The sequence below is a fragment of the Haliaeetus albicilla genome, chromosome 11 (assembly GCF_947461875.1).
Source record: "Haliaeetus albicilla chromosome 11, bHalAlb1.1, whole genome shotgun sequence".
NCBI lineage: Eukaryota > Metazoa > Chordata > Aves > Accipitriformes > Accipitridae > Haliaeetus > Haliaeetus albicilla.
Window position 1 is genome coordinate 5,421,390 of NC_091493.1, and position 23,223 is coordinate 5,444,612.

The 23,223-nt window shown below is 40.3% G+C and overlaps 1 protein-coding gene across 3 annotated transcripts in view; it reads right to left on the bottom strand.

The window, feature by feature from the left end:
* The window catches only part of PRKG1 (protein kinase cGMP-dependent 1), a 521,708-nt gene that overhangs the window by 62,317 nt on the left and 436,168 nt on the right, over window positions 1–23,223 (bottom strand). For 2 of the 3 annotated variants that reach the window (XM_069795904.1, XM_069795903.1), the window contains exons 8-9: window positions 18,672–18,737; window positions 10,091–10,165 (exon numbers count right to left, since the gene is read on the bottom strand). In XM_069795904.1, coding sequence (XP_069652005.1) covers window positions 10,091–10,165; window positions 18,672–18,737 — 141 coding nt within the window. Of the gene's footprint in view, window positions 1–10,090; window positions 10,166–18,671; window positions 18,738–21,462; window positions 21,561–23,223 lie in introns of those variants that run through there. The other variant, XM_069795905.1, reaches the window with a different exon arrangement.

The following is a 23,223-nucleotide window of genomic DNA, read 5'->3' on the forward strand; positions in this document are numbered from 1 at the left end:
ATGAGGTCATTTTAACTTACATCAGAAATTTAATTACGATAGCCCTATTATAAACTTCCAGGTAGTTTTACATTAACGTCTAATATAATAGGCAAGATCAGACTTTGATCTTTTCTTTAAAGGTTTACAGACACTGAGCTTTCTCATATATTCAAAATTTCACGTTACCTATATTTTTGATGTTTTATCTTGCTATACCTACGTAAAAGCTGTGGGGTGAGAACAGTTTTTCCTTTTTTTTTCTTCCAGATGATTTAAAGATTTAGAGCTCAGCGCTTCTCAAATCACTTAATAGAGTATTCACTCAGGCACTGAGAAAATATAGCAAATGCAACCAAAGGCAAATCAATGTAAGTGGAGCACAGCATAGTCAGGATAAATAAGTGCACTGCCCAGCTGTGCCATTTGGGATGCCCAAAGTGCTGCAAACAAGCAAATTGAAAAAATAATAATATTATCCCATGGCAGCAGTTTCTCGGGATCTGTCAACAATATTGGAAGCAACAGGGTTTTTTAAATAAACCTCCTTTACTCATTGTTACAGAGTAAGTTATTATAGTGGCAGGTTGTCACCTTCTTGTTGCACCCAAACAGGCGAACGTTGTGTTGTGTGGGTCCTGCCGCCGGCTGCTGGCAGCAGTGAAGGCAGAGACCCATCTTGGCAGTATCATTGGCTCTTCTTCTACAGTGCCTCTTGGCCTGCCTTTGATTTAGTGCTTAACATTCGGCAAAATTAAGAGAAATCAAAATAAGAGTCTTGCAGTTGAGTGATGGCAATATTGCAGTGGTCCAATGTTGCTCGTGCTCACCAGGTAAGGATGAGGTGCGGGTAGAAATCCTGAGTTTAATGTGAACCACATTTAGCCTGTAAGCTATCTATGGAAATTAATTTGAGCCTTCAGGAAAACTGATTAAGTAGTCTTTACAAGGAAGAAGGGAAAGAAGAAAAAAGGTTTGTTTCGGTGCATCAGCTGCTGGTGGGATGTAGGTTTCAGCAGTAACTTTGGGGTTAAGGCTGCACTGAGTCTTTCACAGTGGGATTAAATTTCTTCCATTTCACAGTTCGGTGATTGAATTTCATCTTCGAATTTGACACAATTACTGTTCAGGGGTCAACTGAATTTGCTATGCAGTTTTTGGGTACCACGCTTACTAACTTTCACAGGGAAAACAATTAATATTCACTCATCTTTGAAATATGGACCTCCACCCTCCGCTCTTTCCCCTCTCCCTGCTGTTCGAACAACTGCATACACAAACATTCCAGAGCTTTGGAGCTATTCCCATCACATCCCAGCCTGGGAAGTTTCTTGAGTGAACAGGAATAAACTTCTTTAACTGGCAACACCTTTTCCAGCACCGCCAAGACAATTCGGCAGCAGGGAGACGGTGCTCCCCCACCTCCTCCCCTGGTGCTTCCCTCCCGGAGCCCAAATCTCTTCCTCCCAGACCTTCCCCAGGTGCCAGCATCACCCACATACTTGCCCTTCAGCTCTCACTGGCTCTACGTTTCCTTCTTTTCTTTCCCTTACCAACACTTGGACACAAAAGTGAGGGCTGACCCAACTCCTGTTGGATCTCATAGGAGTTAGTAAGGTACAACCAAGGACAACCGGACTAGCAGGCAGCTCTGGCGCTGGAAAAGCCACAAATGATCCCACAACTATTTCCAGCAGTTCCAAAAATCAGTAGCTCCCTATAGTAGAAGGATCACTGAGTTTTATTGTTTTATTTATAATACATTTGACTCTGTTCAAGTGCCTCTCTGTTTATTTATGTCGGAAGATGAAAGCGGGACAGAAATAGCCCATCTTCCAGTGGCGTAATCCTTACAAAGCTATTTAGATAAATCTTCAGGACAGTTCGAAAATGTGCTGGATGCCAAATGTGCAGACCCAGAAACTGTGCAAAAATGTTTTAATGCTACAGACCTCTGTTTCCACCAAACGCCACCACATACAACTGGAACTGCCAAACACACAGATGCATTCACTGCAACATTTTTCTGTTTCCTCTGGAATGAGGCTCATCATCGTCAGAAAGCCTTCTACTGCACTTTTATTTCATCAGTATGGGCCCTAATTCTATAAAACAAATGCAGTAAAATATTGTAATAGCAGCCTGCTTCGAAGGCACTGATTTTTTTTTTTCACTAGCGCTTCCATCTGACACAGCCCATTATCCTATCAAAAGGTCAAGTTAGCGAGAGGAAAGCATATAGATTATTACCTAAATAAAAATGACCTGTTTTTAAAAGCTATTTTAATATATCCCTCATGAGCGATGCAGTCCATTACACAGTGCATTTTCTCAAGAGGAAAGCAGCCATAAAGTCTACCTGATGCAGATCTCTGCATAAGTAATGCAAGACTGCAAGCAAACAACAATTCACCTTCAAAAAAGAAAGTCACAGTTTAGCGGTCTCCACTACCTTCATTTAGGGATATCACCCTGCATGCTCTCTTGATGGGCTCTTGTTTTTTAAAATGATTTCTGAGATCTTATTTTCTAAGTAAACACCTATTTCTTATAGCAGTTGGGAAAATCCAATAGCCAGACTTGGAAACAAACCACCAGTGGCTTCAGGATGAAATTATAAATTATTTAAGGCTAAACTCTATTATAAGCAAAGTTCTCCAGCAGAAAGAAAAAAAGCTCTTGCATACCAGAGGCCAAATAAAGCCATCTAAAAATCTTGGTTTTTCTAAGCAGCAAGCTATTTAAACTTATACAAACTTAAGAGGTATCAATGATCAGTTATAATTTCTGCACAGCACTCACCAGCTAGGAGAATTATTTTAATTATTTACACAGCTTAAAAGAAATGATTGTAACCTCTGCTTTTTATAGCACTAATGAGCTTTGTTCACCCTTTTTGCACATCCCATGAGGTTTCCCCCCCAAGTCTGGCACCACAGATAGCCAAAGCAAAAGCTAGTTCCCATATGGTCCCTAATTCAGAAAACAATTGACACAGAAGGAGATGGAGCCAATTATTACAGCTCTCAGGCTGCTCAGACCTTCCTAATGCTGTAAGCCAGAAAATATTTTCTCTTGCAGAAAAATTACTAATCTAATCGCAGTCCGCGCATCAGTGAATTATTTCAGCCAAAGTTTCCAAAAGCTGCAGCCCAACAGAAAGCTAGACCTTAATTAAATCATTCTCTTTAATTGGTAGCTCCCATTTTGGAACTTTTAACTCGGAAAATTTCCCTTTTGGCAGGGGTTAAAATCTTTCTTGGCTTATCTTATCTGTATTACTAAAAGAAAACAAGATAAAGAAATAAAAAGCATCCTTTCCTAATACACAGGGTTGTTTGTTATCCACACAAAATCCGCGAACTGGCTGGATGTCAAAACCACCATGTTCCAGTGTGCTTGCAGACACAGCATCTACGTGCAAAGCTTTCCCAGCTTACCAAAACAGGAGTTTGCATGAAGCTAGTTTCTACTGTGTGCCATGGCCCGTTTTTCGGAGCTGAAGGGCCAACTCCAGCCTTAATAGGTTTACGGAGAGGCTGGTCAGAACTTGCACCTAGAGACCACCAAACAGCAGATAACCTACAATTACAGGCACACCAACACGTGTGACCAGATCACTGCCAACCACCTTCAGACAAACACTGCGATCAGGTTATCAATAAAGAGCAGTCTTTATATACAAGGTACATTAAAATTTCTCTTGGCCCAGATGAGGAGCGTGTTTCTGAAGCAAGTCCCCTGACAGGTCCTTTTCACGTCTCTTTATGGGACAAGAGCACAAGAGCTTGGCTCCTCTCAGGTGACGCTAAACTGGAAGACATGCCTCAGAAGCTGATTTACGTGCCCCAAGCACTGTTTAACGTTGAATCCAGGGAACCAGACTTGAAGTAGCCCTAAGCAAAACCCCACTGAAATGCAAATAGTCTGTACAGCAGGTCTTTGTCACCTACGTTTTTTTCTCTACACATCTATTCCTCTGGATCTGTGCTACTTACTAATATTTAGACCTATCCATGTGCAATAAGCTTTCAACTCCCAGAGACAACTTCAACTCTTAAAATAACTCTCAAAGACAACCTCATGAAGCAAAAGAAAAGGCTGTATAGTACGGAGACACACGTAGTGCCAGCAGCAACCCTCCAAGAAACAGCACCGAGGAGCCACACAGGACACGCGAAAATACTTTCCTTTGTAAACACGCTGGCAAGGGAGAAACTAGATAGACTGAGGGATACAGGGATTTCATCTTGCAAAATGCGATACTTGGACACAGCTCAGGGGAAGCCTTCAACAGCAGATGGCATCTGCACACCAGCTACCAGCTGGTGGGAGACGTCAGCAGCAGGCTTTAGTCTAGCCATGCACATAAGCACTTGCTTATGGCTGGGAGCCGAAAACTTTTCCTAAACTGGCATCTTCAAAAAAGCTAGTGCTAAAAGGTATTGCAGTACCTAGTACCATTTTGTAAGTAGCAAATGAAAGGAAATGAGACAGGGCACCATACCACCTTACTTGCTCAAACTAGAAAGCTATATCTGTACCTTTCTCATTGGAATAAAGTCAATTTTACCTTTAAAGCCAGGGTGGAAGGGGAAAAGTATGTACAAAGTATGCATATAAAATTGAAAAATATTAATAACCACCCTCTGTACCAAAACTAAGTCAATGAACTGCTAGGATGCTTTGTTATGAATAAATGTAGTGAGAGAGGCAGTGTAAAGGGAAAAAAGTGACAACTGGCCAGTAAAATAAAAGGTTTGGATGTAGCTCTGTATTAAAACACAGCCCAAGTAAAGATGAAAGGTGCTTGGGGCCAGAGCTGTTAGGAAAGGAAAAGGTATCGTATACCTACACAAAAGTCCCTGCCTTCTCGAGTCCTATGAAAAGGAGACAAGTTTGGCTGTGAGTACCAGGATGTATTCCCCCAGGGCTGCAACGCAGCTGGAATGAAAAAGAAAAACAGCAAAAAGTGCAATCAAAATAGCCTATGTCTGCAGAGAGCCTGAAGCAACAGCATGAAGGCACCAGCGTCTGGACTTCAATAGGGTATTAATTTCAAGCCCCGCTGCCACAGGAGATCAACATTAGCAGATAATTCTGGATGTGACAGTAGAAAAGGAGCGCAGGGACCCTGGGCGTCGGAGCGGATAGGTTCTGCTTGGCCAGGCAAAGCCCAGGCAGGTGCCAGCTTTCCCAGTTTGGTGGGGAGGGCCACCTTGTTGCTATCCTTGTCTCTGTGCCACGGGAGAGACTCTCCCTTGCTACAGCCATGTCACGGAAAGGTCGGACCAAGCTAGAGGGAACCTCACCTGATGACCTTCTTAGCAGTTAAAGTAGTGCACAGCGATTACTTTCAGGAGTTCCTGGATGAGGAAGATGCCAGCCCAAAGGATTGCGTGCCTGTAGGTAACAGTGTTCACTGAACCCTCACCTCACTTGGCACCAACAACTGCAGTAGAAACCACCTGTTTCCTCTTGGATTTATGAGAGCTGCAGTAGTGGCTCCACCTGGAAGTAATCTGCACTTAGATGGGTCTCCTGCTTATATTTACGTATCTCCTTCATGCCCTAAATACCAATGTGGCTGGGCCTGACACTGGGACATGAGCACCGTTCTTCTGAAACTCCCATTTTCTCAGAATGTGAACTGAATTAAATGTTTGCTTCCTCCCTTCACCTTTTCTCTGGTAAGGAGGCAACTCTAATATTCATTAGTCAATGAATTTATTAACTCATCTGAATATATCTGAGGAGTAGACTATTAATTATATAGTCTCACAGATGATATGTGGATGATTTCTAATTTAAGAGATTGAACACAAAGAATGGGTGTTAAGGAGAACTGCCAATCCCAAGCTTGCAAAAACAGGGAAAAGTGTCTCCGAAATAGGTGTTAGCTGGTTAAAGCTCATGTTATAAAGACAACCCCTGTAACCATGAGGATAAAAAAAGGAGTTCTTCCATTTAGATGAAAGCCACAATTTTTGTAGTCACGTGACTTTAAGGAAGCTCACAAAGTGGCACCAAAGATGACTCAGCTTGGGCACATAAGCAACTCTGCTAAATTCCACTGCTTTCAGTGGCCCAGGTGCACACTTGCTTTCCTAGACAGAGAGATGTCTTCTTGAGGGAAGGCCAAAGCCCTTGAAGAACAAACACAACTTTCTTCGAGGTCTGCTTGGCAGGGACTCCTGGGGACCTTCCCACTGGATCATTGACACAGCCTTGTGTTGGGCGTCTGGCTGCCTGTGCAGGCCAAGAGCCAGGCATTTAGGACACAACCCAAAGGTGCCCATGCAGAACAGAGAGACACCTACAACCACCACGGCCAGTATGCAGATACCTAAAGCCACGGTCCCCCTGTGACACCTCATTTAGTGGTGCAGGAAGCCCCTCTGCTCAGCTGAACTATTTCTGAATGGTGGTATGTATTTTCTTTGCCTTCAAGAGCTGAGCAGAGCTTGCTCATTCCTTCAAATCATGCCCAAGGGTAGAAAGTTGTAGGTCAGCTGTCTACAGCAGTTTGACTGCTAGAACATTTTCCCACGTCCTAGGAGGACCCTAACCATATCTCAAGGCTTGGCTGGGAAAACACCAGGCTACCAAGAGATAAACTCAACAAAAAGTTGTTCAGACCTTTCAGAGCTGGAGGACTGTTGGATACATGGAAAGATCTTCTGACCCTGTAACTTCTGCCTAACATCCTCTGAGTCACGTCTGCACCGGGACTACCAGCTCTGTGACCCCAGAGTCATGCTCCAGCATGGAGATAAAAAAACATCCCACCAATGCCACCAATTTGGTAGTCATTTCTGCAATGAACTCCTGTCCAAGGCCCAAGTCCTGCTTTAGGAACATGAACCCTGCAGTGGATGTAGTCTAAACCTGTGCTTTTGCTGAACAGGAGCCTACAAATTAACAGGAATTCAATAATCACCTTGATAGGGTAGATTCATATGAAAATACATTTGCTGCCATTTTGCAGATATTTTTATACATACAATTTCAGTTCCCATCTCTTAACCGCGAGCAACTGACAAGAAAATATTAAATTGTTCACATTTTGGCCCTGAATGTGGCCACCACACCAGCCAAAAGTAGGCTCTGACACTCCATAATGACGTCTCACAACGATGTCTTATGTATTTACTCTGCATGGTTACATCTGCTGAACATCTGGCCTTTGCATAGATCATCCTGATCCACCCGACACATGGTGAGGCACAGGTATACAGAAAATTTCTAGCCATCCAAAGGCCTTTTGCCACCTGCCATACAAGCACTGAAAATGAGATGCTAGCTACAAGGATGCAAAAAAAGAGGAAAAAATAGTTTTTATGTGATTTGAGTTGTGTGAAGCTTCACCAAACCCAAATACGCTTGATGTTTCGAGTTCTTCCCTTTGACAAACCTCCCCTTGGAAAAGATAAGCCCTTGAAGGACAACTAGCTGGAGCTAATTAATAGCTGCTTGAAAAGTAATCCAGGTTAAAATTTCTGCCAAGTAGACTTTTCTCCCAGAGGAGTTTTATCTTGTGAGATATAGAAACAGTAACTCTTGAGTGACAAAGCTTTCTGAAATAGCTTACAATGCATCTCGCTTTAGTCTCCACATAACTTTGTAATTTTTTTCCTCTTCTATTCTTTTTTTTTTCAAATGTGAATATGATATTTGACTAATAAATGCCGTATCTTTTGAAAAAGCATTCCTTTTTTTGAATGTTTCTCCAGGCAGACAGCACTGATCCCTTCTGCTTTTTCAAAGTCAAAATGTCAATATGCAAAGGGCAATAATGTCACTGTCACCTACAGTCTTGAGTGATAGGACCCAAGCATAGGCCTCTGACTTTTAAGATAGAGAAGATGCTATCAAAATTAATCAATTCCTCTTTTGGGGGAACAATTCCTCCATCACCAAGAATCCTTTGCTTTGCCCTTCCTTTGGGATTAAATACTTGCCATTATAAGAGAAGAAGAAGAACAAAGAAGATAAAAGCTCAAAAATGTTAAGGTCAACATTAGCCCATTGGTTCCCAAAATGAAGAGTTTATTCAAAATAGGTCCAAAGCTGCAGTCCCCCCCCCCAACACATTATAAAGCGCATAAGGGATCCTGAAAGCCCTTCCCTAAAACTCACAAAACTACCCTGAAAAAGCCTCTGATACAATCTGCATACACAAACGTTTCCTGTGATAATAAATTACTACGTGATACTCTATTAATAATAGAGCTTAAAATTGTGGATGTGAAAAGACAGACTATGAAATGGGAAATGGCAAGTCCTATTTGCAAATTTTGCTTGGTGCTAATGGGTTGTGGTGTAACCTTATAAAAGCTTCTGGGATAACAACATCTTGTTATTACTAAAACAAAAAATCCCCAGTTTCATTACCAATGGTTTCTTCCCTTTTGTTCAGACAGAAATCAGTATATTCCAAATAGTAACACTAAAAAAAAAAAAAAAAAAATCTAAAATAATAATAGCACATGCCTGGGATACTTGGGTCCATCTCTCTGAAGCTGCTTAAGTTGATTTTCCAACACTTTGTAAAATGCTTTGCATAAGCTGCTACTGGCATTAAAATGCCATGTTTTCAGCTGGTGCTAATAGCTAATATATATAATACTAATACATATCGATCTATACCATCTAATAGCTAGTTCTCTGCTGCTATAGCACTGTGTCCATTTGACTTTGCACTCTGTGCCCCAAATACCGGTTTTCTGGGGTGGTAGAAGAGGCTGATAGCCTCCTGCCTTTTTAATTAAGTCAACAAGAATTTTAGGGGACTTCAGTATTTGAAGAAGAAAGCTTACATGTTTGATTTGGGGCAGGGAAATACTATTCTAAACTAAAATGCAACCCTGGGGTGCCTTCTAGTATCTTAAAATAAATTAAACATCATTAAAAATGCATTCCAAGTATCATTCAAAGATGATAAAAAAGAAAATACTATCTTAATTTGTGGGTACTTTGCAATATTAGCAAGTCTTGTTCAAGAAACTGAATTTCTTGGGATTCAGTATTTACTTTCTGAAACAAACAAACAAAAAGTTATTTTTAATCAACTAACTAATTAAGGCTTCTCATTTTCTCTCCACAGAAGTGCCAAATACCTTTGTTAGACACTATTTCAAACCCCTTTGGTTTAATGAGAAGTTACTATGTATAACTTAAGAGCAATCTTAAATTTAGATGGCTGCAGACCACTGATTAACAGTCACACCGAGCATTTGACTTTGAGAAAACACCTATCCCCTTCTTTAATGTGGTAATAAAAAAATCAGAAAAGAAGTAAGATTATTTTATAAGAGGAAAAGTAAAATAATTTTGTGTAGAGCAACTTCAGTTTTCTTTTAAACAACTTTTGCCTTTGAATAATATTGGCTTATATTCAGTATCCCTCTAATCAGAGCATGTTCCTCTTCAAAAGCTTTATTGTTGGTATAGAATCAAAGTACAGACAGAACAAAGTTTTCCTATTAAAAACAAACTGTAGATCAAAAATGAATGAAGAGTAGGGGGTTTTTTTGAAATATTTTTAAATCACAATACAGCTCACTTCTGAAAGGAATGTGTATTTATAGTAAGACTTTAGATGAATATATTGCTTCACATCAAGGTAGTTCTAGTATTCATTCACAAATGACAAACTCAATTTCCCATTTTTTGTCTCGGAACACGTTTTGACTTCGTGAAAATGTCTCAGAAAAATCAGAGTTCTCTAAAGAAACAAGTCATATTCAACAGTTTCCTTCACCACTAGAGCTTTCCAAGATCTGTAATTTCTCACCTTAAAATATTTCAAGAGAATTTTTCGAACATCCAACATTTCTGAGGACTCAAATGTTGTGATTAAGACAGACCTTGGGACCACCTGGCTTTGGGCACTGGCCTGAGGAGATCCTCCCATGTTCACGGAGAGAGCCAGGGAGACAGAAGGAAATTCATCCAGAGGAAAATTCAGAGTAAGCACCTAATTCACTACTTTTTAAGCTGTTTTATACTATTGTGTTGAGAAAAAGCAGGAGTTTTTTGAATTACAGTGATGTACCATCAATAAAAATGAGGTTAAGACTTTATGCTGAACACAACGAGCAACACTTACTTTGCTTTTGCTTCTGCATCTTCATAGGCTTTATTGGAAACGTCATCTAGGCCCCCAATCAGATGTTTGAAGGAGCTGTAAAAACAAAGGGGCATTTTTAGAGGAAGAGTCTCCATTTGGGAGTCGAGCAAGCCAACATGGCTCTTTGGCAGCAACCAGGAGCCGTCCATTGATGCTGAGGATGGCTGTGACCAACCAAACCGGGGCCAGGGCCCAGCATCTGCTGGGAAACACGGCCTCAGACGTGCTGGAAAAGGGGTGGAAATGCAATAACCAATGCCAAGAAGATCCAAACTTATTTATCCACCTTTTTTAGTGACTAAGCCCCCTGCAATTACTGCTGAAGTCTTCCCTCCCATCAATATCCGTCAACGTAGCTGGTAGTCCCATGATGGTGAGGTGCCACCACCTTATCCCTGTCCTCCAACAAGAAACCCTAGAAATCTCTCTGCTTTCAAAGTGAAGGATAATCTTTATTTCTCATCTTAAGAGAAAAAGTGACCAAAAACACAGCAGAGAGAAATAAAATGGGTGGGGGAAGCAGAGAAGGAAAAGAAAGCGAGGGCAGAAAGGCAAACAAATTGTCATAAGCCAAACTGCTTGATAACATTTAAGAGGAAATTTGGCTTTAATTGGGTTAAATGGAGTAAGATGGGGTGAAATGTTAGGAGGGCCTGATACATTTGGTGCTGAGCTGTCTTCCATACAAGCCGCGAGTAGCTTGAGCAGTCCCCTAACACCATCCTCTGTCCCAGGGGAGATACAAAGGGCATAGACATATTGGAAAAAGAATTAGAAAATCTTTTTATATCATGAGTGACTCAAACAAATGGACCCAATGACTATTTAATCAACTAACAAGCAACACTCCAGAGAAAGAAAAAAAAAAAATACAACGGTTATGTCTTTGGTAGTGATATTACACAGTGTCAGAGACTAAATAAGAAGTAGAAATGGAATATTTTTAGTAATTTTAATAATTGAAATCAATTAATACCTATAACTGAAAATATTCCAGGTGAAAAGCATAGCTCCTACTATGCATTTCCATTATTCCCAGCATGTCTGTCACACAGGGTTTTTTTTCAAGAAAGCAAGCACCATTTGCAAAATTAGAAAAGAACTACGCTAATTTGAAAGGACAAACTGCTGCAAACTACAGTCTCTTGAATAATCTCTGCCTTAAGGTCACAGCTTCAGAAATGAAAGTCCTGTAGTTCCTCTGGCTTCTATATGTTCGTGACACTCCTGAAGCACTAAACATAGACCTGAAGAACAGAAATGGCTATTAAGAACTTGAAAAAAAAAAATTAATTGAAGAGTTGAAAAAATTTGGAAAAAAAAAAAATCACCATTTAGGACCATATTTACCAGTTTAGGAATAAGAACAGAATATTTAATATGGCCCTCTCTCAACAAAGACTTTTAGGCTGAAAGAGAATTAATGCTATTCAGCAGGTGAGGAAAATACAGGGCAGGTTAATAAAGGTAACAGTTTGCAGATCGTTTGCATTTTTCTCCCTAAATCCCTTGGTTTCAGATCACATGACGTTATGTAGGATAAAGAGCCACAGATGAACAACCTACTGACCGAAAAGCTCCAACCCCAGCTGTTTGTGAAAATACAGCAATGAGCAGAATTCATCAACCTAATGTATTTGGGTTGAGCAGAGGGCAGCTCTGGGAAATGCAATATCCTGCAACGTATGAGGTTAACCAGGGTGACTTTGCACTCCCTTTGGCCTTGAGTGCAATAAAACAGTTTGGACAGTGCTTTGCCCAAGGAGCTTACACATGCCATAAGGTCTTAAGTGGGTACTTAAGTGTCCTGCTGCGTCAGGAGATGCCTGACCCTAAGCAAGGCACCCCATGTGCACGCAGCAAGCAGGGACACGACTTCCAGAAGAACAAAAGGAGGCTTAATTATCTTGCTTTATGAACAGCAGCTGGAAAAAGCCATATTTTACCTATTATTGTAATAAATATGAGGCAAGAGCTCACAGCTGGGAGAGGTATTTATACTGGTTCAGATCTAGAGCTGCTGTAACGGGCCTTTTATGTAATTACAGTCATTGCTGCTCTGGAAATATCCTCTGCCCACACAAATTCCTAGAGTTTTCCACTTTAATTTGTAATATTTTAAATGGCACAATCTAGGGAATCACTTACACAGCATGGGGAAAGCAATGGGAACTCATTAATGAGGAAGAGAAGGCAAAGAGCCCTTTGCTCTTGCATGGAAATCGTGTTAGGGTTTTTAACAAGGCAAGCTGTAATTTTCAATATTAAGACGTGTTAATCACCAGAGTATCTTTTCAACCCCAAATTCCTTACCCAGCAGTGAAAATACAAAAAATTCAGCTCATTTAAGACATCAAGGTTTATCTTTCTTGTGCTGAAGATGCGCCATAGGATGAAGCGAAACTCTTGAAAGATGACAGTGAAAGCAAAGCAAGATGTGTATGTTAATGCTCACTTGCACCACAAACAGATATTTAGACAATTAAGTGAGACACATAATACTGTAATCCTCCTGGCATGCTATAAGACATGACCTAAGGCTTAAAATGCAATCTAAAATAGCTAGGCTTGTTTTGCTTTCATGTGGTTAGGAAAATGTGGCAGGGTTAAACATCCAAATTTTTTTTGGCAATGCAAATAAATCTTTGTCTAGTGAAACATTATATGGGCAAATAAGAAAAAGTCACTGAAAGGACTAACAACAGTTTGTCTAATATCCTTAAGCTTTTCATTAAAATATCTTAAGCAAGACTTAGGACTCAGCAAGATACTGAAGTTCACTCGAGTTACTTTTTTATTGCCTATCTCAACACTGTTGAAGTATCATCTTGGTCACAACTTCACCAAGAATTTAATCAGAAAACTTCTCGGTTTTTTTCTTTGCATAGTCTTCTATTTTCATTTTTTTCTATTCTCTCCTCATAACCAATTTTCTCCATGGATAAACTTCACCCCAACTGGGAAAAACAGTAAAGCAGCAAAACCTAAAGTCTCCAATGAAAGAGTTCAGCTCAGCTTGTATAAGGTCAGTCATGCTAGGATAATACTTTTTTTATTTTATTTTTCACCAATTTCCATTGCCAAAAGGGTTGATACAGTAACCTTTCTTGACACCTCATAGCTATCCCCATTAAAAAACAAAATCAGCCTTTCAAGTACAGACAAAAATGTAAAATGCAAAGTGAAAAATCTGAAAATACCTGATGTATTTAAAATGTTTCCTTAAAATAACCTGTAGCATCTTGATATGCGTAACCGAAGAAGACAATGAACAGAAAAACCAGCATTTAGCACTCAGTATCTGCAAATACCACATACTTTTGTAGCACTACCAGCCTGTCAGCAGCAGCTGTGCCTTGAGTTTTAGTGGCTCTTATCCTTCAGCTCCCCTCTCTAACATTTGCATTAGGCAATTTTGCACTCCCAGCACCCACAGAATTTACACCTGGTACGTCTCAGTGCTCCAGCAAAACATTGTTTTCAACATAAATAAATTATATGGAAGAAAAAAAAATCACATATAAATAAAAGATGAACCTGAATCAACTTCAGTGTAAATATTCTTATAGTTCAGGAGAATCGATGAACATTTTCAAACACTCTTTCGGGTTCAAAAGGTACATGTAAAAAAAAAAAGTTTAAAAAGTTGCACTAACTTCTCTCTCAGGGTGCTAATAACAATCAAAATGTTAGGAACAGGTTTTGAACCTTTTCCTCCTGTTTTATCTCCAAACAAAGTAGCTGCAAGTAAAGTGTGTCTGTACATGTTTATTCAAATTGATTTACAAAACAGATGGTCAAGGTTGTCCCACTTGTGTCTACACAATTTTTATCAGAAGACGTTTATAGAAAATTTCCTAGAGGACTAATCCATCAAATTGAGCATATCATTAATTGTTAACTTTTCCCCAATCAGTCCAACTGTATTTCTGCAACAAATCTAGTAACCTCTCCAGGGAAAATTCACTAACATGAGCCACGACAGGGCCAAGCTTGAAACACTTTGGAGGCAACAACATCATGCATCTCCCACAATTAGGTTCTTGCCAGAGGATGAATTACTGCAGTATCACTATAGGTTGCCCAGAGCCCCGTCCAACCCGACCTTGAACACCTCCAGGGATGGGGCATCTACCACCTCTCTGCGCAACCTGTGCCAGTGTTTCACCACCCTCATTGTAAAAAATGTCTTCCTTATATTTAGTCTGAATCTACCCTCTTTAAGTTTAAAACCATTATCTCTTGTCCTATTGTTACAGGCCGTACTAAAAGGTCTGTCCCAGTCTTTCTTATAAGCCCCCTTTAAGTACTGAAAGGCCACAATAAGGTCTCCCTGGAGCCTTCTCTTCTCCAGGCTGAACAACCCCAGCTCAATCAGCCTTTCCTCACAGGAGAGGTGCTCCATCCATCTGATCATTTTTGTGACCCTCCTCTGGACCCGCTCCAGCAGCTCCATGTCTTTCCTGTGCTGAGGACCCGAGCTGGACACAGTACTGCAGCTGGGCCTCACGAGAGCGGAGTAGAGGGGGAGAATCACCTCCCTCGACCTGCTGGTCACGCTTCTTTTGATGCGGCTCAGGATGTGGTTGGCTTTCTGGGCTGCGAACGCACATTGTTGGCTCATGTGCAGCTTTTCATCTGCCAGCACCCCCAAGGCTGCTCTCAATCCCTTCATCCCCCAGCCTGTACTGATACCAGGGGTTGCCCTGACCCAGGTGCAGGACCTTGCACGTGGCCTTGTTGAACCTCATGAGGTTCACACGGGCCCATTTCTCAAGCTCGTCCAGGTCCTTCTGCATGGCATCCCATCCCTCAGGCATGTCAACTGCACCACTCAACTTGGTGTTGTCTGTAAATTTGCTGAGGGTGCACTCAATCCCACAGTCTATGTCACTGATGAAGATACTAAACAGTACTGGTCCCAACATGGACCCCTGAGGGACACCAATTGTCACTGATCTCCATCCAGACATTGAGCCATTAACCACTGCTCTCCAGAAGCGACCATCCAGCCAATTCCTTCCCCACCAAACAGTCCGTATCTCTCCAGTTTAGAGAAAAGGATGTTCAACTCGCAGGTTGTTCCTGAGCAACATTTATTCATTCACACGGGAACGAAAGGTGGCATAATCTGACGTTAAGCCTTAGCAAAGTCAGCTGAAATTTCTCCTACAGCTTGGTTGGAGCTGGATGATTGGCTTCATCTTACCTCCTGCATGGTGAAGACTGCTGATGAAGTCAGGGAGCGTTAAGGACCAAATCCCACTGAAATTCATCATTATGGTAAAGGAAGGGACTTAAAAAGGTAATTGCAAGACAGAAAGAATGTCAATGTTGTCCTTTGTAACAAATATTTTCAGGACAAGTGGGAACAAAATGGCTTGAAGTCTGTGGGACACATCAAATGCTTGCTGCACTGCCAGTCGTTTTCTTTGTTATATCTCGACTCTGCTTGTTGCTACATCAGAAAAGCATGCTGAAAATCCATTGTTGCAAAGCACGTCTACATAGATTTGCAAGAAATAGCTATATGACTTCTTGGGCATCTTTGAAGTGTTTTTGTGACTGTAAAGGCCTTCTTGTTTCACAAGGAAATTAAAAAGCAAGGCAGTACTGACATCATGAGAGTTTGGTAATTAAAGACCCACCATGGACTACAGTTTGGCTTTCCTCATAGTATTTACAACTGCCACTGCTTCACCCCTGTACCATTTTAATACATACTTTTTGAATTTCAGAAATTATTTTAGGCAAACCATTTCATCTTTTCATGCTTAAGCAATGTCCCATCTCAAAGCCAGCTCAACCAGATCTTGCTTGGTGGCCTGGCTGATGCCTACAAAGAAAGCTTCCTGTATTATTACCCTCAAAACCCTCCAGCAACTAAAACAGCCCTGCAATTGCTCATAATATTGCCAAATCCAGAGACCAGTCTTCCATCTCTCTTAGGAATAACTTGCTGTGATACCAAGGTGTGACTCTTACAGTTCAAGTGTTAACTACATGGGAGTACGGCAGCTGTATTGGCAGTGTGGCTCTCCGGTGTTGCGGAACAATCTTTTGATGTTTTGGGAAGACTCTTACAAGGAAGCTGGAAGAGTTACCCTGATGACAAGATAATGTCAATGAGTAATATTAACCCCTACTGTCAGTAAGACTGAAATTCTGCAGTTTCTCAGGGAAATGGATTGACCATTAAGAAAACGATATTTTCCCATAACTTGTTCTTTGAAATTGCAATATCAATTTTGCTGAAATGTTTCAGATCGAGACACACACAGAGCATGAAAATTGCTGCTTCAATAGTTACATTTGATTAAGCAAAGAGCTTGTCTTGTAATAGAAATTACTAGGCAAACTTAATGACATGCATCACTCCTCCTTCTGTGCAGAACAGCTTCCAACTGTTGGTAAAGCTGACTTCCAGTTTCCATTGCTACCGTGTGTATAACTCAATTTGAACTTTTACCATGACCACTGTAACAAACCAAATGTAATATTCTTTGTATCTGGATATAAAGAAATGCTATTTTTCCTCATTAACAGAACAGTGCCTGCACAATTTTTCAAATTCACAGAAGCCTTAGTAGATTTTCTCGATATTAAAATTAGCTTCTACAGTTATTTGCATGCCTATAAAACAATCATCTAAGAGAAGAGCTATCACAAAAAGTCAGAACTGGTCAGGACACGGGACAACCTTCCTTGAACTATAAATAGTGCTATAAATAGCATTACTTTTCTTGCACTATAAATAGGATTCTTTTAAATAGCGTTACACTGCTACTAATTGCAGAGCATTACTAGAATCTCTGGTATAGATGAACTACAGCTCCCTCAGTTAAATTTAACTTGTACTTTCTTACTATTTCAAAGGCATTATATACTGAGGAAAAGGCACAAGAGAAAGCAAAGAAACAGTCTGTAAAATGATCAGGAATGACTGACTCTGCGTTATTTGGGCTTTTTTAATGCTTACAGTGCAAAACAAAAATATCCCTTACAGAAGTGTTCAGAAAAAATGCATAAATTACTTGTTGCTTTGTATGTCTCTGAACTAATGCTTGCTAAACTATCTAATTATGTCAACTCTTCTTCTCTTTGCCCCACAGAATGATAAAGGATAGTGTGTCTTTTATCTACCAGGCTACCTTGCTTGTGTGTGTGAAAGCAAGCCACTCAGCTGACAGTCCTGAAGTTCACCATCTGTTTTCAACAGATAGACCATAATTTTTTTTAATTGATCATAAACAAACTAACATATCAGAAGACCTAGGATTATTCCCCAGTTCAACCATTACAGAACATTAGATTTCTAGAAATGAAGGACTGTAAGAAATCTCAAGGGCTAACTGAATACAAAAGCCTTGTATTAAAGTAGGATTGAGTGTATGTAGATCATCCCTACAAGATACTTGAGCATCTCTCATATACCTCATCAGAATATAAGAAGTGCTTCCGAGGTCACTCCCAACCCAGTGTCCAACCTTTGATGGTGTCTTGCATCAAGACAATGTGCTCAGGGAGGAGTTCAAGGACAGAGCAACCATTTGTGATATTTGTCTTGGTACCCTCCTATGCGCCTCCAAAACTTCCTAGCCCAGAGGTAGGTCCTACATATTTAATAAATCCAAAGGATTTATTTTCCTTTTGAACACTTGCAAACTATTCTTGTTTTCCTGCAGCTCTGTGAGCAATCCCTGTGTGAAAAGCTGCCTCCTTTTGGCTTTCGGCTCCCTCCTGCAGGTTTCTTTGAGCTCTTGCACTGGGGGAAGCAGTGAAAAGTCAATCCCCATTCATCCTATACATGTCTCTTGTGGTTTCACAGACCTATACTACGTTCCCTTGGAAAGATTCCTGTGGAAGCTTTGTCCCTACGTTTTGATGGTCTATGCCAGTACTTCACTGCTCTCACAACTGGAAAACCACCTCAAGACTCATGTTGAATTTTCAAGGTGATGCTGATTTTTTTAAATCCCATTCCCAACAATTGTAGAGAGCAGTTGAATTTGCAGCACTGTTTTCTGGAGCCCAGGCATTTCTTTTCTAGATTAACCCCCCCAAATTCCTTCAAGCTCCCTCTATAAGACATGATTTTACTCTCCTGATCTCCTCTAACTCCTTTGAGCTGCAGAGCTTCAAGCAGGGTTACGTCTTTTGGACGAGGGCTCTCCATCCCCACAGGGACTAGAATAACAACATCTTGCTCTAACATTTGCCAGAATGACAATGCCTTTCGTGACATTTTGCCAACTCAAACTCAATCTGTGTTCCACCCTTAATGCCTGGATCCTTTTCCACAGTAATGCTATCTCCCCATTTATTTCCATTTTGTCTTTCTGCGCTTCTTAATTGTCTGCATTTGTCACTACTGAGTTTTCTCTTATTGATTTAGGGGGACCCTCCCTCTCCTTCATCAAGGACACATATATACTGTGACTGTGCTACTCAAAATTAAATGACCTCTCTGGAGAAAATGATCAAAGGCTCTAGTTAAAAACTGTAAAAGGTATGAACTGGAGATACACCCCACCCCAAGGCAGGAAAATTATGTACTTACTCTCTGTCTATGACCAGACAAGTTACCGCTTCAGCTGCAATGACGTTGGCTGTTCTGACATCTTCCCTGAAAGAAAAAATATATTTCTTAAGCAAGCTGTATTATTTTCATGACAATCTTTTTATTTCCAAACATACAGCATTCTTAAAGCACTTCAAGAATAAATTTCTGGGTTTCACAGCTTTTCCCTATATTGATTTGATGCTCATCATCTGTACGGACTTCAAGCACGCAAAAGCTAAAACCCACGCATGAACAGAAGGAAAGAAACAGGCTACCCTTGTAAATAAGACATCCAGCCACGCATCAGCCCATGCTTTTCATCAGTTTTAGGCAAAAACTCATTTCTTACTATGCACATTTGTGCAGAGAAACACTTTTATCAAAATATTAGCTATTTGCATAGATTCATTTACGAACATTTAGACTTCTGCTTATGTCGTTCTCCCCCAAAACCTACTTAGTATCTCAGTGTCGGAACACGAAGCATTTAGTTCAGTAGGATGTCAGGTCTGCTACTCAAAGCAGGTACAACGTATACAGTAGGCTATAGGACTCGCTATGCATTTGCTATCTGAGCACGGAGAAGGCTGGGATTGTGCCTACAAAAGGGACACAATTAGGATGGAGCTTTTGAAACGTCCTGGCATTAAAACACTGTGCTGGTACTTTTCACCAGCTCTCCAGAAATTAAAAATATGGCACTTCGAATTTTTTCTCTGTCTTCATTACCAAATGCTTTGTGTTCTCCCTTTCACTGCCCCACTGAGAATTTGGCCGTGGCCAGTCCAAGCTATAAAATGTGAATTTAATTCATTTTAATCAGACTGATTCAGTGTTTCGTCAGGGTTTAAGAGATGCCGTTGCATTTTCTGTGTTGGCCAAACAAATGTACAGGATTCAGAGTCGCTGTTTTATTCAAATTCTCTCCAAACTTTTCCCTGCATGAAGGGTAAGTGGATCACAGGCAAGACCCACCTCTTTTAAACACACCTAATTCATTTAGACTAGAAAACCACTGTACATTTCCACTGAAGCAGAAAATGAGATTTAAAAAAGCTGTTAGAAATAGCAGTTCCGCTGTTTAAAAATAGGAGGTATTAAAGAAGTAATATAGTAAAAAAAAAAGCGTGGTGCATGTGCACTCATACAGGAATATGCACTCTCCCTTTAAGGTAACTTTAATTAACTTTAATTACTTTTGAGCTATCTTTACTTTAGTATCTTTAAAACAGAGCAAGCAGAAATACCAATGAAAGAAACATTAACATTCAAGCCTACATTCAAATGCTGTCATTGAGTCTATTTTCAATGAAATTAAGTGGGTATTGGTGCTAATTTACCCATACTGATAAACAAAATCAGGATAATTTAAAGCAAGTAGAAAGAAGTAGCCAAATAGCAGTAGAAAATTATCTCTATTAACTTCTAAAACTTTGGTAAATATAGAGACAATAAGGAATGATAAATTTAATATCCCATTAAGTTGCTGTAGGCAACTTTTGACAGTATATACATTAAAATGAGTATGCAAACTTTTTGGTTCATTAATTCCAGTTAAAACTTAACGTATTGTCCCATTATCTCAGATGCCTTTCTGCCACAAAAAGACTGTTTATACCTTTATAGTTACAGACCTGATTATAGTTACTATGTTAGAGTTATATGACTACAGATAAGTAAAACACAGCTATTGGTGGCTTCAGTTCAAACATTTTAAATAAACCTTAACATTGGAGATTAAAACACACAAGTAACTGTTACAGTTTCCACTATCCTGTACTTAACACATCTTTTTAATCAGCATGAAATTAATGTAGAATGAAGGCACTTTCCTAAAGGGCATTTCACTTCGCACGAACACCCGAACCAGAGGGATGGCAGGATTTTTGTAATGCAGAAAGTCACGCAATTCTGAGGTTTCCTTATGTTCTGCAGGAGTAGAAATAACTGGTAAGTCAGGGAAAAAACCAGGGGTTTTTAATGGATGATAAAGTGGCTCACATATGAAGTGTTAAGTCAAGAAATCACTGTCTTTGGGTATCTCTAAACCCATCCTCCACATCCCTGCATACAACCCCCCGCTGCCACTGCTGCAGGACCCTTGTCCCGCAAATACCGAACGAAGGGACCGACAAGGGAAAGCAGCTTTCCATTTCCACAGTCTAAATCGATTGTAAGTTGGTTTATAAACCTTGCATGCTCTCGTGTTAGGGGGTGTTTACCAATCAGGCTGCAAGCAGGATTAAAAATCTCATGAAGTTTCTAAAAACAGAAGGAAAAAAATCAATGTATTTTCAGTTCCATACATATGTTAAACCTTTATGTGCATCAGCTGTCAAATACAAGACATACTCAGACTTCCAAACACTGCCAACACCTCACATAGGCTTAAAAATGACACACATACCTAGGGCCATGCCAGTGATCTACAAATTAACCTCAGTCACCTTCAAGCAAAACAAATTGTCAGTCCATGGTTTAAAACGTAACATTTCGTCAGGCAGCCACCAGCTAAAGCACATGGTATTAAATGCAACAAGTAATTCTTTGAAGTGCAGGGCATCAAATGCAACAAGTAATTCCTAGAAGCGCACAGCATTAAATGCAAAAGTAATTACTAGAAGTACAGGGCATTAAATGCAACTAGCAATTACTAAAAGTGCACGGCACTAAATGCCGAAGTAGCTATTAGAAGTGCAGGGCATTAAATGCAACAAGTAATTATTAGAAGTGCACACCATCAAATGCCACAAGGAATTATGTGAAAGGCTTGCTTGCGAGCACTGACTCGGACGCTTTCTGGACTTCGTCGCAGGAGTACTCATCGCTGCTCCCTGAGAAACAGCACTCTTCGTCAGAGGAATTGCCTTCACTCTCCGAATACTCCATCGCTACTGTTTGCCTCCACCATTTCCTCCTGGGAAAACGCCTGCTTCCTTCCAGCCAGTTACTATATTTTGTCCCTCTGGGTGAGCTCTGGTATTTTACAGCCCCTCCAGCTTCAAACTTCGGGACTTGGAGAAAGGTCACAGCTGCTGGGGGGAGTTTCTAGGGCGCATCATTGGGAAACACAAGCAGAGGGTATTTTGGAGCCACAAAGAGGTACACGGCTGCACACAAGCGGGCGCAGCTCCTGCCCCGGGCACGTGCCAAAAACCGGGGCAGGAGACCTTGTACTGCTGCTCTTCAGCTCCTTAACCCCATGGTGGAATTAGATGGCAATGTTATCCACGTTCCTAAGCTCTCCCAAAGCATGTTATCACATCACTATAAACATGAGTATGTTATTTAAGAGATGAAATGCATATTTTTTTCCTCATTACAATTTGTTGCCCAGTTCACCACATGTAACTCATGAATTTTCAACAATTTTGCTTCTGATAAGCTGCTAACAACTTAATTTAAGAATGATGGGGTTTTTTAACCATTTCCAGGAACTATTCTGATAAAAGTGTATTGATCACTCTATTTATAAAGCTGTGTTGGAAAATGCAAATATGAAAGATATAGGCAGCTTTACTCAGAGATAAGGTCATACATCAACCTCTGTTCCCTGCTTTTACCTTAGGCTGTAAAAATTTATAGTAGGTTTAAAAATTTTGAAATGATTCCCATCTTTTTGCTTTTTTACCTTCCTACATCACCTAACTCAGCGAAGTCCTGCTCCAACACCAGCTCTCATAGCTCCTACCACACCTAACCCCTTACTAATGCTGATATAATTCTTCAAATAAATGGAAACTACATTTGGATGATTTAATTTAACAATATACCCTTCTATTTGCTTGAAACTTGCTGTTACGCTGCCAGCAAACACTGCTCTGCGTCCTTCCCAGAAGATAGATGCAACTGGTGCAACCTTGACATGATGTCTGTCCAGCTTTTGGGATCGATCCCCCCCAGACGCAGCCTCCTGGCACAAAATAGCATTTATTATGAGGTGCGAGTACCCTGCTGCAGGAAGTGTCACATTTACAGCTGAGTCTCTTCTGCTCATCTCGGGACTGGCATTTTGTCAGTCAAAATTGATTTCAAGCTAAAATATAGTAGAGACATTTTTAGGTCTCTAAGTAGGCAAAACCCTCTCTTCAAAGGATAGAGCTAGGGTTGGTTTTCCAGAAGATTGCCAAATTTGGGTACCACTACTCAGAATACCCAATAAAGATAAAAATTATCTCCCATGTGAAAGTCATGGTGTAATCAGAAAATACCCAACAAAGTAATAAGGGGAGATAGAGATGCTGGGTTTTGAGCTATTACCACTAAATTCAAGTTAATAACTGATTTTTCCCATATTTTTTTTCCTTTCACTTATTTCTGACATGCCTTGTTCTAAATACTTTAAATCACCTTATTAAAAATACTGTAACAAGGCCAAGCGTACAGTAGCAGAAAGTGGTAAAATGCATTAAAGAACTTGAATATCAGCAAATTAGGAACCTCCGGATAGTCTTCCTGTGGCAAATTTTTAAAACCCATCAGTGAAGACCTCATTTTTTCTTTCCATCTTTTCTTTGAAAACCCTCATTAACACTATTCTCAAGTTTAA